The sequence below is a fragment of the Hylobates moloch genome, unplaced genomic scaffold (assembly GCF_009828535.3).
Source record: "Hylobates moloch isolate HMO894 unplaced genomic scaffold, HMol_V3 SCAFFOLD_1, whole genome shotgun sequence".
Lineage (NCBI taxonomy): Eukaryota > Metazoa > Chordata > Mammalia > Primates > Hylobatidae > Hylobates > Hylobates moloch.
The window spans coordinates 19,176,733-19,198,573 of NW_026652276.1; the positions used below are offsets into that span (position 1 = coordinate 19,176,733).

At 36.9% G+C, this 21,841-nt stretch overlaps 1 protein-coding gene and 1 pseudogene across 5 annotated transcripts in view; both read left to right on the top strand.

Annotated features, from left to right (window-relative positions):
* FARSB (phenylalanyl-tRNA synthetase subunit beta) overlaps nucleotides 1-21,841 on the top strand; it is a 95,723-nt gene that overhangs the window by 8,887 nt on the left and 64,995 nt on the right. For all 5 annotated transcript variants that reach the window (XR_009213315.1, XR_009213312.1, XR_009213313.1 and 2 more), the window contains exons 3-10: nucleotides 4,425-4,579; nucleotides 6,495-6,564; nucleotides 7,601-7,716; nucleotides 12,788-12,938; nucleotides 14,016-14,124; nucleotides 15,624-15,694; nucleotides 17,124-17,185; nucleotides 18,413-18,464. Coding sequence is in view for 1 of the 5 variants with exons in the window: in XM_032754354.2 (XP_032610245.1) it covers nucleotides 4,425-4,579; nucleotides 6,495-6,564; nucleotides 7,601-7,716; nucleotides 12,788-12,938; nucleotides 14,016-14,124; nucleotides 15,624-15,694; nucleotides 17,124-17,185; nucleotides 18,413-18,464 (786 nt within the window). In the remaining 4 variants the exon portion in view is untranslated. The remainder of the gene's footprint in view (nucleotides 1-4,424; nucleotides 4,580-6,494; nucleotides 6,565-7,600; nucleotides 7,717-12,787; nucleotides 12,939-14,015; nucleotides 14,125-15,623; nucleotides 15,695-17,123; nucleotides 17,186-18,412; nucleotides 18,465-21,841) is intronic.
* Nucleotides 63-1,709, top strand: LOC116465885 (tripartite motif-containing protein 60-like; annotated as a pseudogene).

The window sequence follows — 21,841 nt, forward strand, 5'->3', positions numbered from 1 at the left end:
GGTCTGGGGAGGATATCCACTGCGTACTGGGTCTTGAGCTCTAGAGAGCTAGGCCTGGCTAAAATAAAAGAATTACCTTACCTACCATCTTTGTTCAAGGCTCAGTGGAATTTGTGACAGCCCTGGCTGACATCCGAGCACAGGCTAGCTGTCCCATCTGTCTGGACTACTTGAAAGACCCAGTGACCATCACCGCGGGCATAACTTCTGTCTCTCCTGCATCATTATGTCCTGGAAGGATCTAGTTGATAGTTTCCCCTGCCCCTTTGGCCGCTTGTGCTGTCCAGAAAGGAAATTTATAAGCAATCCCCAGCTGGGTATTTTGACTGAAATTGCTAAGCAACTCCAGATAAGAAGCAAGAGGAACAGGTAGGAAGAGAAGCATGTGTGTAAGAAGCATAATCAGGTTTTGACTTTCTTCTGTCAGAAAGACCTAGAGCTTTTATGTCCAAGGTGCAGTTTCTCCACTGATCACCCGCATCACTGTGTTTGGCCCATAAAGAGGGCTGCCTCCTATTAGGAAAAAACTGGGGCAATACAATGCACTGTGGAAGGAGAGAGTGGAACTAATTGAAAAAGTCATAACTATACAAAACAGAAAATCACTGGAACTGAAGAAAAAGGTAAAACATACGGCAGAAGAAGTCAAGTCTGAATTTGAGTAACTTAGATTATTTCTGCAAAATGAGCAAGAGACTGTTTTTGGGCAATTACAAGATGAAGATATGGATATTTTAGCACAACTAAATGAAAGCCTAACAAAATTTTCAGATTATACGTCCTCATTAAAATATCTGCTAAAGAAGATAGAGAGCATATATGTGAAGTCAGAACTGGAATTACTGGCTAATGTTAAGGATATCTATCACAGATATAAGAATTTAAAATTCCCTAAACCTTTTTTATTCAAATTAAAAGAATATGGTTACCATCTGCCTCCACAATATTCTGGCCAAAACAAAATTATCAAGCAATTTCAAGTAGATGTAATTCTAGATCCTGAAGCAGCACGTCGTAAACTTATAGTCTCAGAAGATAGAAAAACTGTGCAATATGGAAATACAACACAAAACTTACCTCATAACCCAAGAAGATTTTATCTGCTCCCAGCTGTTCTGGGTTCTAAGGGATAGAATTGTGGCAGGCAGTACTGGGAAGCAGAAGTTAAAGACAAGTCTGAATGGATTCTTGGTGTCTGTAATGACTCTCCTCCCAGAAGGAGGAAGAGTCAATCAATTTTAGTACAGGATGGATTATGGGGAATTTGGTAATCTAGTCAGAATAATTGTATTGTATTGGGCCATAAGGAAATTATTCTGCTGCCAAAAGTAACACCTAGTAAGACTGGCATTTTTTTAGACTGTGAAATGAATGAGGTTTCCTTTTATAATTTGAATGGTAGATCTCTTCTCTGTACTTTTAATGATGATTTTACAGGAGCACTTTGGCCTTATTTTTATACTGGAACTGACCCAAAACCTCTTAAAATTTCTACAGTAACAGATTCTGAATGAACTATTAGAAGACTCATTTTATTTTCTTTCACCTAGTAGACGTAACTGAGCCAGTGAATCTAGTTTTGGCCATTCTGTATTTTGTCCAGTTTTTCCCCTAAAAAAACAATATTTTTTATGTCAATTTCAGCAACTTCCAAAAAATGTGATTATGGGACCTACTTTATAATAAATTATGGCGTCAATGACAAAGTACTTTAGAAATTCTATGGTAAAATACTTGAAAAATATATTACTGAAGAAATGTATTATATAAGAAAATCTATTACTTTTGTAATTGCCAATAAAAGCCCAATAATTTTTTTCTGTTAAAAAAAAAAGACATACTTTAATTTAAAAGATAATTTTCTGGTAGTTAGTATTATTTTTTTCCTAAGCCTTCTATCTTCACCTATTCAGTGCTTTTATAACACTACCTTAGGTGTAAAGTTAAAAAATCTTCAGGCTAAAAAATTGTACATTGTCTTACCTTATTTTTCCTGCTGCCTTACTAATGATACAGAAAGATCATCTTCATACTAATCTATTTGTATACTTGAGAAATTGGCTGAGATTTCTGTAGTTTATAAGTTGCTATTCGTAATTTTACTACACCTCAGAATTATGTTTGAAGTTACGTGATATCTAAGAGTGTTGGACTGGATGTTAGATAATTTGCGTTCTAGTTCTAACATTTACTAGCTGTGTAACTATGGACAATTACTTTGCCTGTCTGAACTCTATAGTCCAGATGAGTCTCTCTGGGCCTCCTTTTCATTTGTGAAATAAGGGGTTTGGATTATATGATCTTTATGGTTTTCTTTTTTGACTCCGAAATCTATGTGATTTTTAATTTCGGTAAGATTTTTGTCAGGTAGCACTGACAAATTCAGTCTTACATATGGTCATTGTCTGAGTTGAGATGCTGAAACTGAAAGAAGATGTAAGCTTCTGTGTCTTTTTTTTTTTGCAAAGGGAATTAGATCTTTTTTTACAGTAGTTCCTCCTTATCCACAGTGTTTTGCTTCCACAGTTTTAGTTACCTGCAGCAAACTGTGGTTTGAAAATAGATGAGTATAGTACAATAAGAAATTCTAAGACAGAAAGAGACTACATTCACATAACTCTTATTATAGTATATTATTTTAATTGTTCTATTTTATTATTAGTCGTTAATCTCTTACGGTGCCTAATTTATAAATTAAACTTTTTCATAGGCATGTATGTATAGGAGGAAACATGGTATATGTAACGTTTAGTCCTATCCAAGGTTTCAGGTATCCACTGGGAGCTTGAAACATATCCCCTGTGGATAAGGGGGTGCTGCTGAAAAATGAATGCAGATGCCTTCATTTCTCTGGTTATTGTATTATCTTGTCTGTTTATAGGTCCCTCCTGAGATCTGCCATCTCCTGGGAGGTGACTCAGCTTTCTTCACTATTTAAACAGTAATTTTATTAACCCCTTTGGTTGAACGTTGTTTAAACTCGAATTCTTCCTCTTCTCTTTTTGCCTCTCCCCATTCCCCTTCTTTTTTTTCCCCCCTTTTTACTCCTTCCTCCTCCTCTTCATTCTCTTGTTTTTCATTTTTCATTTGCCCTAATTTTAAAAATTTGTCTCCTAAGTTTGAGATGCCCAAGGTAGATGTTTTTTGGAGCTCAGCACCACCTTGTACGGCCCCAGGATTGCATAGACTCCTGTGGTTCCTTGGGTGGGATGTTGGCACGTAATACTCAGTGGCCAGAAGTGAATTCCTCTGCATACTGTGCAAATGTGGATATAATTCTTAATTTGGGCAAAAATTTGAACTACTTATATTGTGGCAGTGGGAGGGCATCATTACATATTTTGATAGAAATCCATCAGTTATTTTAGCAGGTTGTTGTTGGTGGAAATAGTAGGAATCCTGGTTAAGTGGAGTTTCCACATAATTAAAGGGTAACATTAACAGTTGGAATACAACTTTTAATCATTTCAAGTGAAAATTTCTTAAGTATATTTACAGTTCCCTGCTGTAGTAAACATAAGGAATAGAGTGAAACTTCTCTGCAGTGGTTATGTTTAAGAAAATCTGTTACTCTGCTGTAGTGTGGTGCTTGAGATATTCTAAACTCTTTGCCACTGCATTAAACGTGATTCTAGTGGTGTTTCTTCTGTCATCTCCCTCTTGGTTGCCTTCATTCTGCTGCACTATCCCTTTGCTATCGCTAGTTTGCTTCCCATTGCACCTATTATCCCTTCTAATTTTTACCAGTGTCTGATGGTCTCTGACTGTTTTTTGTTTTTACACTACCCCTCTCATTCTCATGTGGACTTGGGTGCCCACAGGATTTAGGTTTTAGAGTCATCCTGTAAGAAGTTGTGTTTCTTTTATTTAGTGAATCATCTTTCTTCTACCCCTTTGACACTTTTGTTGTTGTTACTTTATGTTCTTGGTGATGTTTTAATTTTCTTTTACCTTGAGATGGGAAAACTTTTTCTGTAAAGGGCCAGATAGTAAATATTTTAGGCTTTTTAGGCTCTATAGTCTCTGTTACAGCTCAGCTATTGCAGTGTGTAAGTAGCAGTAGATAATATATAAATGAATGGGCCTGGCTGTGTTCCAATAAATCTTTATTTACAAAAACAAGTATCAGGTATAATTTGGCCAGGGGGCTATTGCTTGCTGACCCTTGTTTAGATGGATTTGTGCTTTTCTGGGGTGATTGAGGTTGCCAGATATCTGAACTCAGTTAAAGCTGAAGTATTTTTCTGCCTGCTATGATTATAACACTTAATATTTTCATGTTGTTTTTGTTGTGGATATAGTAATCCCATGTTCTTGTAGGAAATATGTATAATGTAGTTACTGCCTTATAGGGCTGACAACTTTTACTTTTTAAAGAGAGTTTAAATTATTTAACTTTATCATTACTTTTCGGCTTGTTTTAGACATCTGAGAAGGAAATAATAAGTAAAGAACAAGGTAATGTAAAGGCAGCAGGAGCCTCTGATGTTGTTCTTTACAAAATTGACGTCCCTGCCAATAGATATGATCTCCTGTGTCTGGAAGGATTGGTTCGAGGACTTCAGGTCTTTAAAGAAAGGTAAGGAAATACGTTCCTTAAAGACTTTGCTAAGTTGGGTTTTCTTTTCTTTCCTTGTCATTATCAGCAGCCATGTTTGAATTTCTAGGAAAAAGCTTGTAGACGAACGCAGCTTTAGCTCTCAATAGAGGGTTGATTTGAGGAATCAGATTCATGTAGATTGTAGCCATTTGAAAATTTCCATGAAAATTTGAGTCATAGCCATTCATCTTTGAGAGCATATTTTAAAACTGGTGGTTAATGCTTTTATGGCGTCTTAAAAAATTATTTAGCAGGTTTGTGTGATTTCCCTCCGTGATCTAATTGGAATGAGTAGTTCACTGGATGTGTTAAAAGTTGAGAGGAAATGGAGAGCTAGCAATACCCTTATATTTGAGTTCTAAGGAAGCTCAGGAGTGAAGCCTCCTAACTGGAAAACCAAAGATCTTATGACGGCTCTGTGATCTTGGGCAAGTTAGTTGGCCTCTCTAGTTTCAATTTCCTAATCTATAATGAAGATTTATAAGGCCCCATCCAGCTTTTCATTTAATAAAGATAGAGGGGCTGGACATGGTGACTCATGCCCGTAATCCCAGCACTTCGGGAGGCCGAGGCTGGTGGATCTTGAGGTCAGGAGCTCAAGACCAGCCGGGCCAACATGGTGAAACCCCGTCTCTACTAAAAATACGAAAATTAGCCAGGCATAGTGGCATGCCCCTGTAATCCCAGCTACTCAAGAGGCTGAGGCACAGAATCGTTTGAACCCGGGAGGTGGAGGTTGCAGTGAGTCGAGATTTGCACCACTGCACTCCAGCCTGGGCAGCAGAGGGAGACTCCGTTTCAAAAAAAAAAAAGAAAGAGGGTAACGAATATATAGAGCGAAAAAAATAAACAGCTATTAAAAATTAATTGTTTTTGTTTTTGATTACTTCTACGTTATCTGGTCAGCTGCAAAAGAATAAGAGTTCTAACTTAGAACTCTTATTAGATTTCTAATAATCTAGATTCTGAAATTATGAGAGTTTAGGTGAGTGATGGGTATTGGTGAAATGATGATAATTAGGCATTAGGTTAAGGATGGTTAAAATTTTAGAGTTGACCCAGTTGGTTTCCTGCAGGACAATGAGATGCTTTTATTTTAGGATCAAGGATAACTCCTAAGAGTTCGTTTCTCAAACCTGCCCAATGAGAATCTGTATTTTTACCAGTCACCTTGTGATTTTTATGATCAGACAGAATTAGGAAAGCAACTTAAAATGTTTTCTACTTAAAGTGAGTCCATGGACCAGCAGCATCTGAATCACCTGAGAACTTACTAGAAATGCACTCTTAGTCGCCACCCAACACCTATTAATCAGAATCTGTGGTTTAACAAACTCCCCAGTTGATTGTAAGCACATTGAAATTTGAGAAGCACTGCCTTAAAACAGTAGTTCCCAACTTCTCCCTGTGATAAGAGTTCCCTAGAGATGCCTTCAAAATGCACTATTTACCAAATCTTTGTCTTGACTTATTTTATTCAGTAGGGCCAGATGGAACCAGGGAATCTGCATTTTCCATAAGCTCTGTTTTTTCCTAGAAGCTCAGAATCTCATGGTTAGGATAACTATCATAACTTAAAGGTTATCTAATCCAGTCCCTCAGCTGATGTTGAAATGCTTCTTAAACAATTGCTCAGTTAACGGTTTGTAGCCTCTGCTGGGATGCTAGCGATAGGAAATTACTATGAGGCATCCTATGTCATTTTTGGACAATTTTAAATGTTAAAAAGTTAGTTTTTTTTTTTTTTTTTAGTGTTCAGCCAAAATTTGACTTGCTATAACTCAACCCATTGCCCTAATTCATTTTGTATACTTCGTACATACAGCATAGAATGTAATTATTTTATATAATGTCTTGATTAATTATAAGTAAATTCATTTAAATATTATTTTAGGATAAAGGCTCCAGTGTATAAGCGGGTAATGCCTGATGGAAAAATCCAGAAATTGATTATCACAGAAGAGGTAATAAGGATAAATTCTTATTTTTCTTTTAAAAAGTTTCTTTTGTACATGTCTGTATAAAGTGGGGAGGATAAAGAAACAAAGCTTACTCTTTTTTTTTTTTTTTTTTGAGACAGGGTCTGGCTCTTTTGCCCAGGCGGGAGTGCAGTGGTACAGTCTTGGCTCACTGCAACCTCTGCTTCCCAGGCTCAAGTGATCCTCCCACCTCAGCCTCCTGAGTATTTGGGAGTACAGGCACACGCCACCACACCCGGCTAATTTTTTGTATTTTTTTAGAAATGGGGTTTCACCATGTTGCCCAGGCTGGTCTCAAATTCCTGAGCTCAAAGGATCCTTCCCCTGCAGCCTCTTGAGTATTTGGGAGTACAGGCACACGCCACCACACCTGGCTAATTTTTTGTATTTTTTAGAAATGGGGTTTCACCATGTTGCCCAGGCTGGTCTCAAATTCCTGAGCTCAAAGGATCCTTCCCCTACAGCCTCTAAAGTGCTGGGATTACAGCTGTGAGCCTCTGTGCCTGGTCCAAAGCTTAACCTTCTAAAAAATGTGATTTTCTTTGATCATTTGCTAAAATGAGTATATACTTAGCCCCTAGCCCTTAAAAAAACATTTTTTTTTAACCTAGGAATGAAAAAGAACAAAGCCTCTGCTTTCCATAAATAATTTTGGATAATAATATCCAATGCATATTTAAAACGCATTTGAGATATAATTGTTTAAATGTGGAACATCAATGAAATTTTAAAAGATTTTAAACTTTTCAGAGGGGTTGTTTGGCAAATATATGAATTATGAGCAAACTTTTTCTCAATTATTTAATACATTTTCAGAAATCTTACTGAAATATAAATTCTGTGAAGGTAGTGAATTTTTCTGTTGTTTACCACCTTATTACTTGTTGACTGAATAAATTAATATATACTTGTTTGAATGAAAATGTATGCCAGTGGCAAGAGTGCAGCTGCCTTCCTATTACAAGATATTACAAAGAAAAGCCTTACTGTTTGCTATCTTTAATGATATTATGAATTTCAGACAGCTAAGATACGTCCTTTTGCGGTAGCAGCAGTTCTCCGTAATATAAAGTTTACTAAAGATCGATATGACAGCTTCATTGAACTTCAGGAGAAATTACATCAGAATATTTGCAGGTTTGTGGTTGCATTTTCTTTCTTCCTTGCCTCCCCCTTTCCCTCTGTCTTCCTATCTCTTTTCTATCCTGATCCCTTCCCTCTTCTCTCTTGCCACTTCTGCCCTCTTTCTCTCTCTCTCTCCTTCCTTTCTTCCTCTGCAGATTTTTTTACAAAGCATTTCTAAATTAATAGTATGTGACAGAATATGAGAATTTCATTTTGCTTTACCAGATACCTTTTACTGCTTGTAAATGCCATATGCATGGAGAGACAGGAGATATATTTTGAGTACTGTATAGAGAAGAATTATCTAGTCCTAGAGACTTCCCTGCTTTTTGTTGTGGTTGTTTTGGTTCAGATCAGCCGTGGATTATACTACTAAGTATAAACCATGGTAATGAAGTATAATATATCATTTTTAAAATGGAAATAACATTTTGGCTTATTCTCACTTTTTGAGTGAGAGTAATTATAAATTGACAGAACTTGAGTTTAAATGACTAAATTTTACTTATTCAGTCTTTACATTGCTATGCATAATTTCCTGCACAGCTCCCTTTAGGGCAATAATCTTCACATCTGTATACTTTCTGAACTCTTAAAGGTCAGTGAAGGTAACAATGGGAATCCTTGAACAAATTTAAGTATTTCAAAATCCTAATGGAAACTGTATACTTACTGATGATGAGAAACATCAGACTTTAGCTAACATATTAAGCTTATTTGTGTTGGTTCTGAAATAGATCAGCATAAGTTACTGCATGTTGATCCAAAGGTATGATTGATAGTTATATATGTCTCAAATAAAAATAGAAAAAGAATTTTTATTTATTTATTTTTGTGTGTGAGATCTGCTGCAGTTATTTGCTAATAATTGTAGTTTACTAAACTGTAGAGCCTAGGAGGGGTTTATGTGTATGGGATAGGCTAGGGACAGGATAGAGGGAGAACCGTAGACATTTTCTGCTATGGTGAAAAACATCTTTGTGCATGTGGTAGTAGCAACATTTTTTTTCAGATTCCAAATAATGTTTATTCCCAGTCCTTGTATATAAAATAGTTTATATGTCAGCTTGCTAATATGTCATTATTAAGCAAAACAATAACAATTTAAATATAATTTCAAAGTTAAGAACAAAACACAAGATTTCTGACAGGTATAGGTATAACTTAAGTGGTTGAGCCAGATTATCTGCTCTGGCTCTATTATCTGTTTATTTTAAGAAGCTATTTTAATCTAAACAGACATTTTCTTACTTAATTTAACTTTAAGCTCTGTTTTATTTGGTATTTCTGGAAATCATGAGCTTTTTCTAAGGGGAAGAATTGAACACATCCTAATACTTTGGTGTGCCAGAGTTCTTTTCTGTCAGTAAATCCTAATTAACCTCTTTAATGAGCTTTGGAAGTTTATGTATTTCAAGGAATATATCGATATTGTCTAAGTTATTAAATTTATTGACAAAGTTGTTCATAATGTTTCTTTATTATCCTTTTAATATCTGTGGTATCTGTAGTGATGTCACCTCTTTCATTCCTCTGTCTTCTCTCTTTTTTTTTCCTTTGATCAGTGTGGCTAGAGGTTTATCAGTTTTATTGATCTTTTTGTTTGTTTGTTTTGAGACAGGGTTTTTCTCTGTTGTCCAGGCTGGAGTCCAGTGGCATGATCATCTCGTTGTAACTTCAGAACTCCTGTGCTGAAGTGATCCTCCTGCCTCAGCCTCCTAAGTAGCTGGAACTACAAGCATGAGCCACCACACCTGGCTAATTTTTTAATTTTTTTGTAGAGATGGGGGTCTTGCTTTGTTGTCCAGGCTGGCCTTACAGGCTTCAAGTGATCCTCCTGTTTCAGCCTCCCAAAGTGCTGGGGTTACAGGCATGAACCACTCATTTTATTGATCTTTCAAATAATGAACTTTTGGTTTCATTGATTCTTCTCTTATTTTTTCCTCTATTTTTATTGATTAAGCCTCTTTTTTAGGCTAATTAGTCCCTACTGCTGCGGCAAGACCCTTTTGCCTACTATATCCATTGTTACGTGAGCAGTGAAGTTTTAGTCTGTGTGAGCGTGGAGCACTGTTTCCTCTAATTCCCTTGAGTAATTCTTTCCTGACCTTGGGTGGTTTTCTCAGCTGCATGTTCTGATCAATACTGAACTCACCAGTATTCCAGCGGGATCCTCTGCATATCTTCAGAGTTCTCTCTCTGTGTAGCTCTCTGGTTTTCTCTGGGACTTTGCCCACCTTGGCCTCCCCAAACCCTCAGCTATGTCTCTTGCTCTCAGGGAGTCTCCTGGGCTCCACTGGGCCCCCTTTCCTGCCCTATAGTCAGGGCTCACCTCACTTGTTTCCTGTGTCTCAGGGATTGCTGCCCTTCATTGCCTGCTGTTAGGTGCCATAAAAACTATTGCTCCATATATTTTGCTCTTCGGTTGTTTCAGGCAAGAGTAAATCTAGTGTGTTACTCTGTCTTGGTTTGAAGTGCCTAGTGAGTCTTTTACTTCAGTTATTTTACTTTTCATCTCTGCAATCCACTGACTTTTAAAAAAATATTCCCTTCTTTTCTGCAGATATTTCCTTGTCTATTTATTATGTGTATGTTCTTCCATAATTCTTGAACATTTTTTAGTAGCAGCTTTAAAATCTATGTGGCAGTATCAGAATCTGGGGCATCTTAACGTTGGTTTCTATGGACTGGTTTTGTCTGGAGTAAGAGTCATGTCTTCCATATTTCTTCTCATGTTCATTGCCTTTTGATGCATGTAGAATATCATATTAGGGAAGAGTCTTGACTTTGCTATGTTTCTCTGAAGAGTGGTTTTTGTTCTTTCAGGCAAAGACTTGAATACTAGCTAGATTCAGACTCAGCAGTGGTTCAGTTTTCTGCTCCGTTCTTTCAGCTTTCAGTTGCTGCTCTTTTATAGCAAGACTTTGAAATTTTTACCATTATGTCAGATAAAATCTTGATTTCTGAATATTTTTAGTTTTTTCATATCTTACTATATTTGGAATGTTAATCTTTTTACTGTATATGTGTTGTAAACCTTTTTTTGTGTTTTTTGACTTTTAGTTGCTTTTGGACATGTAAGGTTTTTAATTTGGGTATAGTTATTTGTCTTCCTGTATGACTTTTAGATTTTATGACCTACTTAAGAAGTGGTGTCCTGGAAGTCGACTCTATAGTTTTAAGCATATATATATAAAATTTTTTTTTTTTTTTTTTGAGACAGAGTCTCGCACTCTCCCCCAGGCTGGAGTGCGGTGGCGCCATCTCGGCTCACTGCAAACTCCACCTCCTGGGTTCACACCATTCTCATGTTTCAGCCTCCCGAGTAGCTGGGACTACAGGTGCCAGCCAACCACACCCGGCTAATTTTTTGTATTTTTAGTAGAGACGGGGTTTCACCATGTTAGCCAGGATGGTCTTGATCTCCTGACCTTGTGATCTGCCTGCCTCGGCCTCCCAAAGTACTGGGATTATAGGCATGAGCCACCGCGCCTGGCCTAAGCACATTCTTCTATATTTTCTTATCTTTTTTTTTTTTTTTTTTTTGAGACAGAGTCTTACCCTGTTGCCCAGGCTGGACTACGGTGGTGCAATCACAGCTCACTATAGCCATGACCTTCCTGGCTCAAGTGATCCTCCTACCTCAGCCTCCCAAGTAGCTGAGACCACAAGTGTTTGGCACCACAGCCAGCTAATTTTTACATTTTTTGTGGAGATGGGGTCTCACCATGTTGCCCAGGCTGGTCTTGAACTCTTGGGTTCAAGCAGTCTTCCTGCCTTGGCCTCCCAAAGTGTTGAGATTTCAGGCGTGAGCCACCTCACCTGGCCTCGGTATTTTCTTTGAATAATTTTTATGGTGTCTTTTGTATGTGGCCTGTATGTTTGTCTTTTGCTTTTCAAAATGCTTAGGTCTTTGATTCATCTGGAGTTATGTTTTTTTGTTGCTGATTTGAAGTTGAAATTTTGGTGATGTTTTGAGGTACTGTTTTAGGATTAAGGGACCAATATTAATATCTAAGAAAACAGACTTTCTTACCTGTACATTTGTCAATTATTAATTTACCTACATTTATCTAACCATGTATATTTTATCCTATGATAGTTCTGGGTTTATTATCTTCTGTAAGCATATGACTAATTGAGTAAAGTAGCACTTCCTTATTGCCTATTAGCAGTTCTTTTTAACCCTATTTATTAAAGTTGTAGTTCACCAGTCCTGCAGTCCTAGAAGTTGACCAAAATTTAATATTAAGCATTTTAAACTGATTTAGTGCACATACATTTTAAACTAAAGAATGTTAAGAACTCAAATTTTGACCAAGTTCTTCTCTTCAAATTGACTGTTAGAAAGCCAAACTTGTGACCTTTCCTGGTAAGACTTAGGCCTTTACATTCTAATTCAGAATTAACATTTCCTGGCTCGGTTTTACATCCCTACTTCTATTTCTTCCTCTCCTATTTTGTAGCTTGCTGTAATTTCCTAAAATTACCTTAAATCCTTTGTGGATAAACTGTAGAACAAGTGAAATGAATACCTTTTGAACTTTCCTTATACATTAAAGTAAACTTGAACTGTAATTCAGAGCTGTTAAAATTAAAATTAATTTTTTTCCATGACTAAAGTAATGCAGCTATGTGATAAAATTTAGGAAAACATAGAAAAGCCAAAAAACCCACAATTCGGTAGTTCATTCTAATTTATTAAAATATGTTTACTTGAGTATATCAAGAAGAAATAGGTTAAAAGAGATAAAAGAAATGCTAACTTTGAAGATATCCTAGAAACAATATTTGGGAAAACATAATGGCAAGGAATTTTCTTCAGCTCCTGAAATCATGTATTTCAGGTAGTTTTGTGATTTCTCAGTACTCTTAATGGTTGTGAGAATTTGTTCATTATATGCCACTAATGATGCCATGTAGTACCAATATGCAGTTTCAGGGAAGTATCTGAAATAATTAAAAAAAATATGTAGTCTATGTTTATGTTATCTTTAGAATTTCAGCTTTAGAATATTCAAATCTGTCTCATTCTCCTCCTTTCCTTTCCTCCCTCCTTCTCCCTCACCCTCTCAACAATTAGGAAAAGAGCACTGGTTGCCATTGGTACCCATGATTTGGACACTTTGTCAGGCCCATTTACTTATACTGCAAAGCGTCCTTCGGATATCAAATTCAAGCCTCTAAATAAGACCAAGGAGTATACAGCCTGTGAACTGATGAACATATACAAGGTAAATACTCTTTTTGATTATGCAGCAGCTTTGCAAAAATCATGAAATCCCATCAAAGTCAAGCCTCGCAACTAGGGAAATGTAATCAATACTTTTAAAAAATAGCTGTGTCTGGGCTGCAACCTAGAGACAGTGATTCATCTGATCCAGAGTGGGACCTGAACATAGTTTTATTTTATTTATTATTAAATTTTTAACCTCTGATATGATTTCAATGTACTGCTAGGATTGAGAACCACTGAAGTAGACCATACCACATTGTAATCTTCAATTGAAACTCATGCAAGTATAAAGAACAGTAAAACTTAGCTAGTGTTTTTTGTGGGAAATACTGTTACAAGCTGTCTATCTCCCATTATTTAAAAGTCCAGCAGCAAAAATGAATTCAGTAGTCACTTTGGATTGTATTTAACAAGTAGAAAAAATAGGTGTCATTTAGAAAAAACAGGGTCATCCTTGCCCTGATTTGCAAGTGACTTCTTTGTATTTATCTAAATAGTTTTGTCATGGTTTATGTTTCCTTTGAAATGATTCAGGCATACCAGTGCAAATCTGTTTTCACTCTTGAGAAATGACTCAATTGTGTTCATTGAATATTGGAATATTAATTTATATTAGAAAATCTTATAAATTTAGAGCTTTCTTTAATTTGGGTCTGTTTTAATGTTTTTCTGACTTTTCCCCTCTTTTTTTTTTTTTTTTGAGATGGAGTTTCGCTCTTGTTGCCCAGGCTGGAGTGCAATGGCGCAATCTCAGCTCACCGCAACCTCCGCCTCCCGGGTTCAAGTGATCCTCCTGCCTCAGCCTCCCGAGTAGCTGGGATTACAGGCATGTGCCACCACACCTGGCTAATTTTGTATTTTTAGTAGAGATGGGGTTTTTCCATTTTGGTCAGGCTGGTCTCGAACTCCCAATCTCAGGTGATCCACCGGCCTCAGCCTCTCAAAGTGCTGGGATTACAGGCATGAGCCACCACACCTGGCGTTCTCTTCTTTTTTAATATTAGGTCAGTATGTGAACTATAGTGATAGAAATAAAAAAAAAAAACTAATTTTATTTGACTTAATTTGTTTTCAGACTGACAATCACCTGAAACATTATTTACATATCATTGAAAACAAACCCCTGTATCCAGTTATCTATGATAGCAATGGTGTCATCCTTTCAATGCCTCCCATCATCAATGGTGAGTTGTTTTATAAGCATCACGGATCTTTGCTGTTTCCTTTTAATCTTCAGCATTTCTGTAGAATTCTCAATAGACTTGGCTGAATCAAATTCAAATAACTCATAATCTGAGTATCTCAGGTCTTTTGTAGATTCTAATCATTCTTTTCATTCATTTATTCAACAGTATTTTATTGGTGATTCTTATGTAACTTATGTTCATACATTTATAAATATTTTCTGATGCTAGGTTTTGGGTTCTGTTATATTTCTTCAAAGGTTATTGATGTTTTGGTTTTAGCAGGTAATTCACTTGGTTAAACTCAAAGTCAAACTCTGTCATGTCTGTAGTTTTTTTTCTTTTTTCTTTTCTTTTTTTTTTGAGACAGGCTCTTGCTCTGTCACCCAGGCTGGAGTGCAGTGGTGCAGTCATGGCTCACTGCAGCCTTAAACTCTTGGGCTCAAGCGATTCTCCCACCTTGGCCTCCCAAAGCCCTGGGATTATAGATGTGAGCTGCCATGCCTGGCCTTGCCTAGTTATATAGTTAAACAAAAACTTTTAATTTAAATTTTGCCCTCTTAATTCCTTTCTGAAGGCTATTTTTATGAGGCAGTTTGAATGTATTTACAAAACTTAATGAAGTCTGAGACATAGATGTTTGCCTTTCTGGAGGTAAGAAGGAGGCTTAGCTAATTTGCTATGAGAAAGAGAAGCTTCTTCTCAAGATCTTGGACCCTGGTAGTTACAGTGGTTAAGAACATGGGCCCCAGAGTTAACCAGATCTAGACCCAAACCTAGCCTTGCTGCTCATGATCATGGTCAAATAGTTTAATCTCTCTGAACTTAGTTTCTTGCCAGTAATTACATCATGGGATTGTGGTAAAGATTAGAGGAGACAACCTATGTTAAGTGCTTGGCATAGCACCTGACACACTGTATGCATTCAGTAAAGGCCTGTTAATTATTTTATTTTTATTTGTTAACTTGCAGTAGGAGCTTTAAATAAAAGTTGTTTATCCCTTTGCTCTTAAGGTGTTAGGGTTTATTTGTTTTTTTTTTTTTTTTTAAGACAGAGATTTGCTCTTGTTACCCAGGCTGGAGTGCAATGGCACAAGAGTGTGCCATTGCACCATGTTGTGCCATTGCACCATGTTGTGCCATTGCACCATCTCGGCTCACCGCAACCTCTACCTCCCGGGTTCAAGCGATTCTCCTGCCTCAGCCTCCCAAGTAGCTGGGATTACAGGCATGCGCCACTATGCCTGGCTAATTTTGTATTTTTAGTAGAGAAGGGGTTTCTCCATGTTGGTTAGGCTGGTCTTGAACTCCTGACCTCAGGTGATCCGCCCACTTCGGCCTCCCAAAGTGCTGGGATTACAGGTGTGAGCCACCGCCCCTGGCCAAGGTGTTAGTTTTTAATATATTTTACCTTTAAAATGTAGTTTCTGTTTTGTTGAGCTTAATAGTGCACTTCTATTTCTGAAACTAGTTATTTTGATGTTTTGTGTTCATTGCAGGGGATCATTCCAGAATAACAGTAAATACTAGAAATATTTTTATTGAATGCACAGGAACTGACTTTACTAAGGTAAATAAAACTTTTACTCAATTTTTGTATGATCAGATGGGATAGATTTTATTTCCAGACCAAGACTAAATGGCTAAAATTTGAAATATGTGCAATTTTGTAGGTGGGGACATATTTTAGAAATTTAGACAATTAAAAAGATAGAGATATTCTACACTTTGGTTATGGTGCTTTCATTAATTCGACAAATGTTTAGTGAGCACCCAATGTCTTTCCAGTGCCAAGAATTTAATAATGAGTTACATGTTTCTTCACTTCAAAGAACTCCTAGTGGGAGAGTTAGTCATATACATAACTATAAAACACAAAATGGAATGAGTGCTGTAGCGAAATCCATATGAATTGTTTATCTAGTTGACTTAATTTATATGCGGAGTAATTTGCTACCTTTGTGTACTTGGTAAAATCTTAAAAAAAAAAAAAAACTGGCATTGAAGAAGCTTTATTTAGTAAATTGATAGATGGTTTATGCCCACAAAATTATCTAGAATATAATTCCTCACCCACTTTTAGTCACTTCATCTATTGGAATGGATTGCTATGAAAGCTTTTTCTATGACATATGACTTCTTTACATATGTTAAATGAAGTGGCAGTTAAACAATTTTAAAAAGGTAACCTCAAATGGCAGGAGAAGGCTGGAGTATAGAAACAGGGCAAATAAATGGTATTCATGTACATCTTATAGGATTAGAGACCATCGTAAGGTAATTTTCTTTATAACTTTTAGGTACTCCTTGCCTTCAGAAATATTGTCAGGGTAGTACAGCTTTTAATATTAATTTTTAAAAAAATTTAATTTGTGCATTTACAGACCTTGAATGTCTTTCCTGAAGCCTGTATATATAGGAGTGAAATAAATATATAAGAGTAAAGCATATATTCCAATAAGGTCACTGTATTTTTTTTCTAAGAATTTTTTTTGAAATAGGAAAATTATTTAACAAATCTATATGGTCTTTACTACATGCCAATGTATTTAATCTTTGTAAGAACCAGACAAGATAGGAATTTTCATTATCTCCTTAACAGGTAAGAAAAGTGGCTTGCCTAGTGTCATACTGTTGGTAAGTGCTTGAGCCAGGATTCAAGCAGTCTGGCTTCAGAGACTTAGGAGACTGTTAAGATTTATTCCAGTAATTAGCCATTTGTCTCTGTTGAAGCCCAGTGAACCTGAGGTTGGGGGTGGGGGAACGAAATGATTTGTCTCAGTCATGGATTATAACTGTCAGAGAACTGCATAAATGCAGAACACCTGAAGATAAGGCTAGGTCTACTCATGTTTTTATTCCACTTCCTTTCTTAAAATGTATATGTAAAGGTCCATTAGATGTTTGACGACACAATTATATTAAATATTAATTCATTTCCATCTGAGTGAAGAGAATATATTTATAGATTACTATATTTGTTTTTCTTTTCTTTGCAGGCAAAAATAGTTCTTGATATTATTGTCACCATGTTCAGTGAATATTGTGAGAATCAATTTACGTAAGTTCATCCAGCACCTTTACTGATGGCCCATTGTTCTGAAGGCAAGGCTTTGTGCTAAATGTAAAGATAGGCCAGGTGCGGTGGCTCACACTTATAATCCCAGCACTTTGGGAGGCTGAGGTGGGAGGATTGCTTGAGCCCAGGAGTTCAAGACCAGCCTGGGCAACACAAGAAGACGCCACATCTACAAAAAATTAAAAATACTTGGGTTTGGTGGCCTGCGCCTGTAGTCCTAGCTATTGGGGAGACTGAGGCTGCAGGATTGCCTGAGTCTGGGAGGTAGAGGCTGCTGTGAGCTATGTTTGTGCCACTGCACTTGAGATGGGGTCACAGAACGAGACACTGTCTTTAAAAAAATGAATGAATAAACAAATAAATATAAAGATTAAAAATGTGGTTCCTATAACTAGAACGTATAATCTGTTCAGGGAGATAAGACATACGCATAAATATTGGATAAAGTCATAAACGTTAAGTACTTTAAAAAGTTTTGGTGATATTCTGGCTGTTTGTAAGGGCAAGTTACTGCCAGCTGATACAATCTGAGAAGGCTTCATGGAGGCAATGAAATTTAAGCTGTGTTTGGGGATCATTGGATTTGAGAATATATAGATGGAGGAACAGCAAAACAACAGCTAAACAGAGGTAGAGAAGCATATATAAGAGCAAAGCATGTATCCCATATCGGTAAGATTACTGTATTTTTTCCAAAGCATATTTTTAGTTTAAAAAACTATTTAACAAATCTATATGGTCCTTAGTACTAGCATCATAGTTTATTCTAGAATATTAATAAAATTGAAAATAAATATATAACTGTAGAAAGCATGATTGAAATTATATGGGCAGTATCAGTTTTTTTGTCAATTGATTTTCATTTCAGTGATTCTGTCAGTTTTATTACGTAACACACTGCCCTGGTAAAGCCTAGAATGTGTGTGTCAATATTGGCAAGGAGTCCCTGTAGGATGCATGCTTTGCAGTACCGGAAAATAAACCTTTCAAGTAGGTGGTGCCTGAAAAGGACATCAGAGCCCTAGGAGATGAAACGGTAGAGTAATATTGTTTATAGCAAGATCCATCCAAACAGTGTTGGAATGCGATAGATGGAATGTGTTGAGGCTGTAGTTGTAGCCCAAATGAAAGATTTGATAACCATACACATGTCTGTAATTTATGGCACATTTTTTTCTTAAGTATTTTATTTCTGGCTTTTGTTTTCAGGGTCGAAGCTGCTGAAGTGGTTTTTCCTAATGGAAAATCACATACCTTTCCAGTAAGTGCTTAAGAAATGACTTCATGATTATGACAACAATGCTAATAATAATGGCTAGAGCACTCATGTTCTGTCTGTCTATCCGTCCCCTACCTACCCACCCGTGTGCCAGGTGCTATACTATGTGCATTACATGGATTTAATCCTCACCATAATCCTGTGAGGGTAGGTGCTATTATTAAGCTTTTTCCAGAGGGAGTCCCTGAGACCTTGAGATGTTAAATACCTTGCTTATTATTTTTAAGTGGTAGAGCTAGGATCTAAATTCAGACAGTTTGACTGCAGCTGTAAACACACAACATTATACAACAATATTGTGTGGTCATAATTCCTATGATTTATTCTCCTATTAACTAGTTAACAGTAGTTTTTTTTAAAATGTTTTTATTCTTTAATTGGCACATAATAATTTTACATATTTATGGGGTACAGTGTGATGTTTCAATACATGTATATAATATGTAATGATCAAATCATGGTAGTTGGCATATCCATCATATCAGACATTTATTATTTTGTTGTGTTGGGAACATTCATAGTCTGCTCCTCTATATTTGAAAATATACAATAAATTGTTGTTAATTATAGCATCCTACAGTGCTATAGAACAATAGAATTTATTAAATGAGTAATTTATAGTCTCACTCCTTTTAAGATTACTCAGCCCTCTGAACGTAATTAGTCTGTTCACACTTGAATTAACAGTTGCTGAAGGCCATCACTGTAACTAATAAATAATTTCAAATGTATTATTAAGACTAATTTAGTAGTAAGCACACAGTTATTGTCAAGACATAAGATCTTGGTAAAAAATCTAAACCAGTATTATTCTTGGGGGGTTTTGTCCCCCCACCCAAGGGACTTGACATAAAGATGACTGTTCTAAAACAACAGTACCACAGTCACTTCGTGGTTCTCATTCAGTGAGAGCATTCTTTGATGAGCTTTTTCTTCCCTTTTGAATCTTTCACTATTCCTTTGTCATTTATGAAGTAAATCACAGCCTGAAATAGTTTCTACTATTTAAATAGCTTTTACAGTAGATGAAACCTGCCAAGATCAAAACCTCCCCACTCTGGAAGACATTAACATTTAGCATCATATTTTATTCTAGAGTGTTAATTATACTTCAAAAGAAACATACAACTGTATGAAGCATAACTGAAATTATATAGGCAATATTAGTTTTTAAAAGTTGATTTGGATTTAAGTATCTATTGTCAGTTAGCTTTTGTTATTTAACAAACTACCCCCAAGACTTAGTGGCTTAAAACAACAACCATTTATTTATTTCATGATTCTTTTGGTCAATAGGATGGTTTTCCTGGTCTGAGCAAGTTTGGCTAATCTCTGCTGGGCTTACCCATATGTGGTCAGTTGACTGGTTGGCTAGCAACTGGATGATCTGGGATGGCCTCACTCATGTCTTCTTCTTGGCAGTGGGGTCAACAACTCACGTGTCCCTCATCATACAGCAGGCTAGCTTGGGCTTTTTGAATTGGGGTTGGTTGCAGAGTTCCTAGCAGCAAGAGAGCATGCCCAGTGCCCAGGTATTTTTCAAACATTATTCTGTTGGCCAAAGTCAGTCATTTGGCTAGATTTGACGGGTGGAGAAATAGATGTCATCTCCTGATTGGAAGATTGGCAGTGTCACATTGCAAGGCCATGGATACAGAGAGGGGAGAAATTTGTGGCCATTTTTGCAGTTTATGACAGTAGCAATTGGGATTAGCTGGAGATAGCTTTTTAGATAGTTTAAAAATAATGCCAGAGAACAGTTTCTTTTTTTTCTTCTTCTTCTTCTTTTTTTTTGAGATGGAGTCTCCCTCTGTCGCCCAGGCTGGAGTGCAGTGGCACGATCTCGGCTCACTGCAAGCTCTGCCTCCTGGGTTCACGCCATTCTCCTGCCTTAGCCTCCTGAGTAGCTGGGACTACAAGCGCCCGTCACCATGCCTGGCTAATGTTTTTTTGTATTTTTAGTAGAGATGGGGTTTCACCATGTTAGAGAAAATGGTCTTGATCTTCTGACTTCGTGATCCGCCCGCCTTGGCCTCCCAAAGTGCTGGGATTGCAGGTGTGAGCCACCGCGTCCAGCCTCTTTTCAATATGATGATTTGTCAAGTGTTAATAAAAGTGATTATATATTTTTGGGAAGAAAAGGAGAAATATATTTTAATATTTGGTTCACCTCCTCATATGGATAATCCCTTAAAATCATTTATTTGTAATATAGAGATCTTTTGTAAATTTGAAATGGTGGGCTTTCTGAAAAGGAGTACTGCATGAGTGTTTTGGCATTTATTCATTTATTTCCTCCTAAACTTAAATTAGAACACCTTTTCTTAGGGAAGGATCCTCTGGGGGAAACTGATTCTTTCTCACATGAAATAGCATATTTTCTCAAACTCTGAAAATTTTTTTTCTTGTGTTTTGTTATTTCATAGAAAAGAATAAAGTTTTAAAATAAGAGAACTAGAGGAGATAAGTTGTCAGTAGTCAGACTAATGGTTAATGGTGTGTACTTTGGAAATTAGGTTGTCTTAATTTGTTTATTAATTCATTAATTTGTTCATTAGTTACTTCTTTTTTTTTTTTTGAGATGGAGTCTCGCTGTGTTACCCAGGCTGGAGTGCAGTGGTGCCATCTCAGCTCACTGCAACCTCCACCTCCTGGGTTCAAGCGATTCTCCTGCCTCAGCCTCCTGAGTAGCTGCGATTACAGGCTCGTGCCACCACGCCTGGCTAATTTTTGTATTTTTAGTAGAGATAGGGTTTCGCTACATTGGCCAGGCTGGTCTCGAACTCCTGACCTCAGGTGATCCACCCGCCTTGGCCTCCCAAAGTGTTGGGATTACAGGCATGAGCCACCACGCCCAGCCATTTGTTACTTCTTGTATGCATGCATTCACTCATTAAATACATATACCAAATGCTTATTATCTCATAATCATTTTCTAAGCACTGGGCATATAGCAGCACTTGGACTTGGCAGTTTACTATTCTGACCTGGAACTAGTTATTCGGCTAAAATTCAAATTCCTTACCTGTCAAATGAGAATACGAATAGCATCTGTTGTGAGGATTAAGTAAGATTATCTTTAAAATGCATCTTGTACTGTTCAGCTCATAATAACTATTTAGGTCATAGTAACTACTGAGAAAAGTTATTATTACTTTGCAATCTTCACCTTGTGCCTCCCAAACCCTGCAGTGCATTCTCATCACCTGGGGATCTTGAAAACGTGCAGATTGGGCTTCAGTAGCTCTGGTGTCACTGCCACTAGCTATCAAGACCTGCAGTCAGCCTTTCTCACGAGCACTCAGGTGATGCTGGTGCTTCTGCTCTGAGGACTGCATTTTGAGTAGCAAGGTTTCAGA